This window comes from Motacilla alba, chromosome 1A (genome assembly GCF_015832195.1).
Source record: "Motacilla alba alba isolate MOTALB_02 chromosome 1A, Motacilla_alba_V1.0_pri, whole genome shotgun sequence".
Lineage (NCBI taxonomy): Eukaryota > Metazoa > Chordata > Aves > Passeriformes > Motacillidae > Motacilla > Motacilla alba.
Window position 1 is genome coordinate 13824776 of NC_052031.1, and position 10924 is coordinate 13835699.

The following is a 10924-nucleotide window of genomic DNA, read 5'->3' on the forward strand; positions in this document are numbered from 1 at the left end:
CCACAGGCATTTAATGGAACACAAACCTATTCTGTTACAATTCCACAGCCACCCAAAAGCAGAATGCCTAAAAGTAGCAATGTTAGACCCAAAGACAAAGCCTGGCTTTCAGATTTAGTTCTAGCTATTAATAAATGTCTGGCTTCACAAATTATAACATGGCCCTTTTCTAGTTCTGTGCAGAACTTCCAAGAAGTACACCACACTACCAGCTTAAAGGAAACTCTGCATGATATCATCACACTTAAAGGAAAACAAAATCCCTGCACAAAAGAAAACACACACACACACACCATCCTCTCTTCTTTACTATGGAGCAGACAAAAATAGGCTCTGTTTGACACATCTTTCTAACTAGTGGGTATATGAACACACACATATATGTATACAAACCCTCTACAAGAATTTGTATTAAATGCACTCTAAGAAAAAGATCCTGCAACAAATCCTTAGAATGCTCATGCACTGTAAAGACACCGAGAGTGGGAACTCCTCCCTTCCCACTGGTGCCACCAAGATAAGTTACAGCAACCTCATGAAAAAATTCACTCAGTTTTACAACTGGTACTGGACTTTTGAGTTTGTGATTTCAGAGTAAAGGCTCAACACAGAGCTCAGCAGCTGCAAGTGCACACAGCACATGTCCCAGGACCTATTCTCCAAATGAATATCTCAATTCCTTGTGGCAAGCTCGAGAGCAAACCAAAGCAGTGCTGCTGTACTCATCACAACAGCTCAAACAATGAAAACTACACCTCCACCTGAGATAGGATACTCAGGTTTCCTTTAAAAAGTTTATACAACTCACCAACTATGGGCAAGTTACTGAAGCCAACACCTACACTGTAATGAAAATTTGTGTGATCTTCCGCTCACATCTCGAAAACATACTTGACTTTGACAGTTCAAAGGCATCTCCTCCTGCTGTATGTTTTTGTGTCAAAATGGTTACAGGCCCAAATTAACTTAGGGTGCACAGTGCACCCACTGAGTAGATGTCACCTTTTCTTTTTGCATTTAAGTACATTCTTTTAGGGACTTATTCCAGCTCTGCTTTGAAGCATGATCACAAAACACAGTGCTCTGGCTGCAAACCAGAACTTGAGAGCTGAAATCAGGCTGAAATGCTAATATATTATATTTATCCTTTATACTGCATACCTGGGGACACAGCTCCTCCTGACTACCTTGCTGACAGTTTCAACCTAAAAAACTCCCACTCAAGTTTCTCAAACATTGCATCACAGGTTTAGCTATCTTTTCTGACATAAGATTAGATCTTAACCTGAAAATACATACTAGCTAGTGTCCAGAAGATAGTTACTTCTAAGGATTAAAACATATATGAAAGTTTCATGCTGGATAGAAATATAATCTTATTGATTAAGTTGCTGTAAGTACTCAAAGGAGATAAGGAACTAACTTTGCATGTCACACATGTAGTTTTCATTATATTCTTCACACATTAAAATCCATTTCAACAGTGAAAATACACATCCCTGGCAATTAAAATATTTACATCTGAGCAAAACTTACAGCTGTAATTTTAAAGATACTTATTTTGGCATTCCACAAAGCTGTTAGTTTTACCTAAAAAGCTGAGACACCCTTTTAAATATTACTCAATATTTAAAGGCACAATCACAATCTTAAAAACACCACACTTCCCAACCACTGGCTACTTGAAAGGGGTTTATAAAAAAAGATGTGGACACACTTTTTAGCACGGCCTGCAGCAACAGGACAAGGAAGGATGGTTTTAAACTAAAGGAGAGTAGATTCAGACTAGATATAATAAATTTTTTGTGATGAAATTAGTGAAACACTGGAGCAGGTTGTCCAGAGAGTTGATAGATGATCCATCCTGGAAACTCTCAAGATCAGGTTGGATGGGGCTTTGAGCAAATTGGTCTAGTTGAAGATGTCCCTGCAAAGGGGCTGGACTAGATGGCCTTTGAAGGTCCCTTTCAAGCCAAACTATTCTTTGATTCCATGTTGTATAGGTGTGTAAGAAGCATAACACCTACAACCCCTGCTGAGTTATCTGGCCCTCAAAGACAGGCCACCATACTTATCAGGAATATCTGCCCACAAAATGTCACAGCAGCTGACTGTATTAGCTGTCATTTCTGGGCTTCTACATGGGGAAATAACACCCATCTGCATGGTGGTGGTCAGGAGGTTTGGCATTAGTGAAATGCCTGGTGGTAAAAAAAAAAAGTGTGGAAAAAAGGTCAAGGTCTAGGAGTGGGAACAGTTCACAGAAGACAAAGAACGCAATTGAAAACAAAACAAACCAACCAACAAGAAAAAACCTGACACAACACTATAAGGCACTTGGACAATGAAAACTATGCTTCAAAAAATGCCTGATCTTTCCTTGCTGTCTAATGAATCTTTCTGTATCCTAAAGGAGAGTAGAAAGAACAACCAGAGGCAATGTACAATATTTGATATTAAATTTTATATGACTTAAGAGATTAGGGCAGTATTGATAACTCTATGCTTTCTGTTAGGGGATGACAGAAGCAGGACTTGTACAGACGAGCTCTTGATAAGTAGGAGTGACTATAAAGTCAGTAGGAAATCTCTTCAGGAAGGGAAAAAACCCTAACCAACAAACAGAAAAGCAAACAAAAGCCTCTGCTGGGATTAAGAGACCCTTACAAGAAAACAACTCTCCCAAGTATCTTCAAAGGCCTTTTGATGTTTAGTTCAAAGGCTGTGGTTTAGGATTTGTCTATAAAACATATGACAAACAGCCCTAGCACTACTACCTACAAGATTATGTACTATGACTGAAATAGAGCACTTTTATTCCAGTTGTGATAGCTCCTTATTTAATTTAATGCAAATGAATGTATATTCTGAACAAAGAATACTTTCAATAAGGACTACATCTATTTAAGCAAATCAAGTTTTCTGAGGGAAAAAACCATGAACCACAAATTGCATTTAGATCATCAAAAAACCACCCCAAACATTAGGAGTTAAATTTTAAGAAAAAGAATTAATGGGTATTCATCATAAAACAGGGATGACTGAGGTAAATGCTGCATTTTTCTAAGCTAGATCAGAAGATATTTGACATAAAAATATAAATGTTCTTATAATCAACAAGCTTTGTTGTACAGGATATTGCAACAAACTTACTTTAAAAGGTTATTTTATAAGCCGATGTAATTCAACCATTTGAAAACACGGGAGAAACAGAGAGGATGTGAGAAGTCAGGTGGGGCCAAAATCTCCATTGGTGGCAATTCCTGATGCTCCCCTAGGTCAGATGCCAACACAAACCCTCAAGAAAGATGCTTCCAAGCCCTGTCTACAGTGGAGAAAGCAAACCCCCAAACATTTACCCAGCAGGATCTTGCCTGCACTGTAATTCTCATGTGATAAGATGATACCAGTTCAAGTAAAACAGTATTGGAACTTTCTGGAGCTATTTTGAAAAAATCCTTAGTGCTAAATGGGTACAGAACAACCTGGCCACCAAACCCATGGTGCCACACAGTCACAACCAGGGAGACTCACGGGGACAGGTGGCCTGGACTCGGGGCCACTTGGCCGGGACACCGCAGGTCTGCAGCACACGGGCCAAAGCACAGGCTTGGTCACTGTACTGCAAGAGACATGTGGGGGATCCTCACCCCCAGCATGCCTTACTGAGTTAGACAATTTTAGTGCAGTGGTACTGCTGGTATTTACACCAGGGAGACTTCTGCAAAGCACCCCAAGACCTCCTTGCATTGTGGTATTCCCTATTATTTACAAACATTATGGAAAAAGGCCATGGGATGAAATACTGTTTTACCTAAATCTTTAGATTTAGTCAACAGAGCAACTAAAAGCAAAGTTTGCCAACAACCTACAAGGAAAACAACATTATTAGCAACAACAAGGAGATGAACCAGGACTTAGGAGCAAAGGGACTGCTCTATCAGATATACCTCACTGAGATTATTAACAGCAGTGATAAGGCATTGCGACCCTCTTCAGGAAGAAACCCAACACAACTGTGACTAACACTTATATTCAACAGGGATGCTTTGGTAGCATTCAAGCAATCACAGGAGAAATGCACAACCAAGACAGTGGAAATGAAAACCAAACCAAAAGCCAGTACAGTTAAATGATAAATTTATTTGAACAAGAGAGGGAATGCCAGAAGACTCAATCTTTAATGGGCATCCAACAACAGCAGGCAAAGTGCAAGACATTCTTAAGTGAGTTAAAAAAATAATCTAAGAGTCAAGTAGAGTCAAGTAATCAAGTATTTTGATTATATGAGCTTCAGATTACCATAGGGGAAAAAAAAAAAGCCCTAGAGAGACCCCAGGCCCCTTATTAGAATGCATAAGATTGAGACAATGTTCAAGAACCAAAGTGAGAATATTGGGAGATATCGGCTTTTTTGAGATGAGAGAGATAAGTTAATGGAGGTTATGACTGAATGATGACCTTGCAATTTCTCCACTTCTAATGTCTCCATATTTGAGTTCATCCCATCATTTCTTATATGTGTATTGAAAAATAAGAGGACCAGAGGTAAGAAAAAAGAAGTTAAGAGACCAGTCAGTACTATGAAAAATAAGGAAAGCACATGCAAGCCACTGAATTCCTATGGAAGCCGTACATTACCAGCAGAGATGCTATTCATGACCAGGTCCACATTCATTTAAAACACAAGTGTAAGCACTAGAACTGAGTGTGTTCTAAATTTCTCAGACAAAACACGGAGCTTAAAAACAGCTACATTTTGCAGTTGATTACCACTAAAGACTTTCATGGTTTTTGTTGTGGTTTACCCCAACTGGCAACCAAGCCCCAAATGCCACTCACTCACTCGTCCCAGTGGGACAGGGGAGAGAATCCAAAGGGTCAAAGTGGAAAACTCATGGGTTGGGATACAGACAGTTTAACAGGGAAAGCAAAACTTCTCTGCATGTAAGCAAAGCAGAACAGGGAATTCATTCATCACTTCCCACAGGCAGGCAGGTGTTCAGGCATTCCCAGGAAAGCAGGGCTCCAGCCCGTGCAGCAGTTACTGGGGAAGACAAATGCCACTACTTCAAATGTTCCCCCCCTTTACTCCTTCTTCCCCCAGCTTTATACACTAAGCGTGATGTCATGTGGTATGGAATATCCCTTGGGTCACCTGGGGTCAGCTGTCCTGGAGTCCCCTCCCAGCTTCTTGTGCACCCTCAGCTTCCTGGCTGGTGGGATGGTGTATAGGGCAGAAAAGGCCTTGACTCTGTGCAGGCACTACTCAGCAAAATCAAAAATATCCCTGAATTATAAGAATTGTTTTCAGCACAAATCAAAAACATAGCCTCATACCAGCTACTAGGAAGAAAATAACTCTACCTCAGTCAAGCCAGCAGTTTTACATCCAAAATCATCACAAAAGAGATGACAAAATGCCTCATGTTTGTTTACTGTCTACACATTTGTCACTAGGGCACTGTACTACCACACATGCTGTGGTAAGTTTCCTGTTCCTTAATGAAAAAGGAAAAACATTTACCTTTTCAACAATGAAAGCTGCAGTGGGTCTAGAAGAGCTTCTCCCCATTAATTTAAAAATTGTCTGAATACTGTACAGTTGCAGTGCTCCTTTTGAGCAATGGTGTCTTGGGGTTTGTAACAGGACCATGTGACTGCAAATCAAAACTTGGAAAAAAACAAACCTAGAGAGTGTGAAGACTGTGTCTTACAAGGAGTGTCGAGCCAGACGCTTCCGATGCTTTCCACTGGCAGAGTTACAGGAGATAACACACTCACACTCCCACCACAAGATTTTAATCAAGAAAAAAAAAATATGGGCTCCTGTAAAGAATATTTTGCAGTCATTAAGTACTAGTCAAATCCAGTAGGCTAAAGAGTACTCATGTTTCTTCCTCACATACCTCTAGTCTTCTAAATAAAGAACATACAGGCTGTCAGAGCCTAGAATAAACACACACTCACGTGAAGTGCCTCTGAACTCAGTGCTCTCCTACATCCACACAGAGTAAAAAGTCATCTGAAGTGACAAATGCTTAAAATTCAACATGTAAGGCATACAGAATAAAAACATACATTTTGGGTTTCCTTGAAGCAACCAGAAAGAAATTAATTCTGAAACAGATCTCATTTACAGTCTAGATAGCAAGTCAGCTCCTCCTGAAAGGTAATTGCATGGCAGCTTATTATAACTATCAGCTTAATTACGAAACATGCCAAGCAACAGTAACAGATCTCATTGGCAAAAGCAAAATAAGCTATTATTACTCCAGCAAACAAGGTTCAGTCAATAGCCTTTCCCCACTTGCAGCTCATGGTCCATCCAACCCAGGCCTGGTCCGTGCCAGTCCCAGCTGTATTCCCACTGAACAGCACAGCTCTGCCAAGCTGATCCTCTCAACACAGTTTCAGACAACCTCAACTCTGTTTATTTCTGCACAGGCAAGAAATATTCCAAACATAGGCTAAACAGAGCACTGGGAATCAGAGAGAAAGAAAATGCAGAGGAGGTGTGTCAGCGATGTCAGACAAATGAGGCACAGAGGGGCATGGACCCTTTCACTGGGGAAAGGCAGAGAGTGAACAGAACCCCTCAGTCACAGAGGGGCAGGACTGCTCCAGAGCACTGTATAATGTGTAAATAGCTAGCTGTATAGTGTATATATAGCTAGCTGTATAGATGGAGCTATATAAATTGTGTCTTGCTGTAGACACAAGACTAAGACATCATGCCACACGAACAGTGATTTTCAAGGAGCCAGCTGATACCCCCTCACTTGCAGCTTCCTATCAACAAGGATTCTGACTTCAAATACTTCCCCTTTTCAGTAATACCAAGTCACCAGCAGAAAACTTCACTAATAGAAATGCCATTGCTCTAGTGTAAATAAAGACATTGAGGTTCCCCAGATAACGCTGCATCGATGAATCTCTTGAGAGTCTCATGATCAGAAGAATTAAAAAGACTGCTGTTACTTATCAGCGTGTTGCACACACACTGTACCAAATGCCCATGCCCAGACTCTGAGGGGATGGTATAGAATTCCCAGCATACAGGAGGAATTACACGTTTGGGGGATTTGTAAAAGCTTAAGAATACAGAACAAAGTACACAGGAAGAAGAAGCTAAGTGATGTAAAAACATTTATCTTGTTATTGGGTTTAGAAATAAACTGTATAATTTGAAGCCCAGCCTCAAAATCCTGGAGCACTTGTACAATTGAGTAAGCTCCATTCTACAACACAAGCTCAGTACTGGAACCAGTGCATATTCACCAACTGGGAACTACTCCTGCATATTCACTTTACCAGCAATCAGCGTGATATTCAGCAGTTTTTCAAAAACACTTGAAAGATATTGAAACTGAATATTAAATAACCTCTACTGTTTAAGAGGAAATGTCCTATGATGCACATGCAGACAGGAAAACCGCTTAGAAGGAGGGGAGGCTGCATAGGCTCTCAACAGACAAATCTTTGCCTACCCAATTACTTTGTTTCTGAATTGTTTAGGCACTAAACTAGTAATGAGTTATTTTTCACCCCAAATTTCCAACTGCAGCAACAGAGAACTGGGACACTGGAGCTAGTACTCAAACTAACAAGTTGTGACCGACATGACTCTGAGATGCCACAACTTTTTTTTTCTGATGGACAACTGCCTAAGCTAGGGGTTGTACCACTCACTACGGTCTGCATGTATTTTTTTCTTTTACAGGTGTTTATTACTATGTGATTTTTGTCACCAACATTAGCTTGTATGGACTAGCATCTCCTGCAAATAGATCACCATGTAAACTTCTGAGCTGACCCATGTTTTTTCTCAGTCTAAATGTTATGTACAGACAGTTCTACATACACAAACAGATGCTACAGTTGTGGATACAGCAGAACCACCTAAACAAAATAAAAAGAAAAAGAAAAGAAAAAATTCCCCAATCAACTCTCACTGTTGTTTTAATTGCTAATAAGAGTGTTTGGTAACTCCTGTAAAAAGCTTGACATTGCAAACTACCAGATATTTTAGTGCAATTTTACTGAAAGTGCTCTCACTAAGTGTGTTTCATTGATTAGGAAACAACAGTATCATCCAGGGAGAAGATAAGTGATGTTTGCTCATATTACCTAACAAGATAAAAGCAGCTACTTGTTTAAGCACTGTTCAGAGACACTGAACAATCCTAAGATCTGGAAAAAAGCATATGGAAAGACAGACAATTTGAATAGCCCTAACAAAGCAATTGAGGGGTGTAACTGCTCTAAATATATTAGAAACTGCCCCTAAGCTGCCTCAGAAAACCTCATCTAAATTCAGTTTTAAACTGAGAAAAAAACCCAAAAAAAACACCTCAGGCCTTTATTTGACCTCTTTAAGATTTCTACCACTCCTGGAATGTTACCAAGTCATCTATACTATGAAACAGCAAACAAAACAGAAGCAAACTGGTTTTATGTCACTCCAGTGTGCTGTACTACCACCAATCCTTGAGCACACCCAGAGCATGTAAAAAAAGTAGTGTGCAAATTACATTTGAAGCAGATACTGTTTTAACCCAATCCTGCACTATTTAATGTGATTAGTTTCAGACATGGAAAAAAGTGTATCTTCCATATTTGAATAAGGTAGATAACAAACACTTAAACCTGGTTCATAAAGAGCACTGTAGTCAGATTACACCCAGAACGGAAGCAGTTTTGCAAGCCCGCAGTCGCAGCATCAGGATGCCCTGACTGAGCTGCTCCAAGATTTATCAGCATCTCCACACCTTCCAAAACTCCTTCCCACAAACAGCAACAACAGCTGTTAACTCTCTTTATGTCTTGATGTAACGTACAGTAATAATAACAATAATGAAAATAATAGTAGTAATATCACCACAAGCCAGCAGCTACTGAGGTTTGTACTTTGGTAGCTACTCAGTAACAAGACCTGGTCACAACATAGCTTTTGCTTTTAAGATTCCTCTATCCAGAAGTACCCTCATCCCGGACACTCATCCCAGCATCCCAACGTTCAAAGAGGCAAAACGCAATAAATGCTTTACAACGATAACCAGGACCGTTACTGTAGTTTTGTTTAGGCCGAGAACAACCCCGTCGACATTGCAATGCAGCTCCTGAAGGAAACAAGTGAGCCTTCCAGCCTAGGAGAGGCCGGGCACATGTGTCCAGCGGGCGGGGGGAGTCACACGGGGCTGTGCCCAGGACCTGGAGGCTGAGCGCTTCCAGGAGCGCCGCGCAGGGGCAGCTCTCCAGCCCGGGCACATCGCCGCGGGCCACGGCAGGGGCAGCTCTCCGGCCCGGGCACATCGCCGCGGGCTGCCGGGTCAGACAGCACCGGGTCGGGGCGCGGACAGGGCGCCTGCACTTTGTCACTGCCGCCAGCCCCGCTATTTCCAAGAAACGGAGGGAGGGCCGTGCAGAGCGCCTCTCCCCTCTGAACCTTGCCTAGCGAACGTGACACCGCAGTGGCGGCAAGCTGAGCGCGGGGCTAGAGCACACGCATCTCGCACCAGCCGCTTCCCGGGGCGCGCTGCATCGCGCGCCACCGCCGGCAGCGAGCGGCGGAGTGGAGCCGGGCGGGAGGGACGCGGCGCGGGAGAAGCACGGAGCGGCTGCCCCGCGGCAGCGACACGCGCGCCCTCTCCGAGCCCGGCCGGGGCGGGGGGCGGGCAGCCCGGCGGGGCCGGACGATGCTCGGGGCCGGGCGGCCCCCGCCTCCCGCCATGGCCGCCCCTCCAGCCCAGAGGCAGCGGGATGGCGGCGCCCGACCCGCCCGCTTTCACTTTCTTTTCTGGCCCCGCCGCTGCCCCCCGGCTGCGCGGCCCCCGGCACCGCGCGGGGAGCTGCCGGGGCTGGCGGGGGCAAAAGGGGCATCCCGGCCAGGCCTGCGCCGTCCCCCCCGCTCCGCCCGGGTGAGGCCGGGCACCCTCACTGGCGCCCCGGGGGATCTCCCGGCCCCGGCCAGGCGGGCAGGGGGCCGGGGGCGGCGGGACCGGCCCGGCTCGGCGTCCCGCGGATGGCGCGCACCGGCGGGTCCGGTATCCGCAGAGGTGACCCCCTCTCTCCCGCCCGGCTGTCCGTGCCCACCTTGTAGGAGTCGGTGGCGAGGAGGATGTTGAACTCAGCTCCCGCCGCAGCGCACTCCATGTCGCCGAGCCCCGGGAGGCGCCGCCGCCCGCACGCACAGAACCGGGCTCCGCCGCCACCGCTGGCGTTTTGAGCGGGGGGAGAACGGAGAGAGGGGGCGGGGCGGAAACACGGGATCGCGGCCGGGCCGGGCGCGCGCGGGGACGCTGATTGGTCGAGCCGCTCAGCCACCGGGGGCGGTTCCCTAGCGTCACGAGGAGGGGGGTGGGGCCGGGGCTCCGCCGGGGCTCTGATTGGTCCCGCCGCTGGCCGGTGCAGGGGGAGGGGCGGGCGGGGAGCGTCCCGCGCCGCACGTTCTCTTTCATTGGGATTTGGGCGGGGCCGGCCCGCTGACGTCACCGCGGGACCGGCGAGCGCCCTCTGGCTGCGGCCGGCGGCGCGCGCGGCTGGGCGGGCGGGGGCGGGGGCGGCGGCGCGTGCGCGGAGCGGCCCCGGTTTCGGTTCTCGGCAGCCGCTGTTCCGGGAAAGGGAAGCGGCACCGGCACCGACCCGGGCACGCGGGGGGACCCCCGCCCGCATCCGCACCCGCTCCCGGCCGGGCCGAGCGCCAGGCAGCCACTGCGCCCTCCCGTCCCTTTTACCAGGGCCTAGGGCTGATGGCCGGGTGGGAAAAGACTTCCCGGCCTTCCCGAGCACCCAGGTCTCCATCCACCCCCACTGCCAGCGTTCGGCCCCGCTGCCTCAGTGGAGGGGCATGGCACTTTTTGACAGATAATACTTCCGAGCACTCTTTGCAGTTGCTGTTGATCAGGGATTACATATAAAGTTA

The 10924-nt window shown here is 45.9% G+C and overlaps 1 protein-coding gene across 2 annotated transcripts in view; it reads right to left on the reverse strand.

The window, feature by feature from the left end:
- The window catches only part of NAMPT (nicotinamide phosphoribosyltransferase), a 31138-nt gene extending 20877 nt beyond the window's left edge, over positions 1 to 10261 (reverse strand). The window contains exon 1 of one of the 2 annotated variants that reach the window (XM_038153821.1): positions 10096 to 10261. In XM_038153821.1, the coding sequence (XP_038009749.1) occupies positions 10096 to 10155 (60 nt within the window). In that variant the 5' untranslated portion in view covers positions 10156 to 10261. The remainder of the gene's footprint in view (positions 1 to 10095) is intronic. The other variant, XM_038153822.1, reaches the window with a different exon arrangement.
- Between the last annotated feature and the right edge of the window lie 663 nt (positions 10262 to 10924).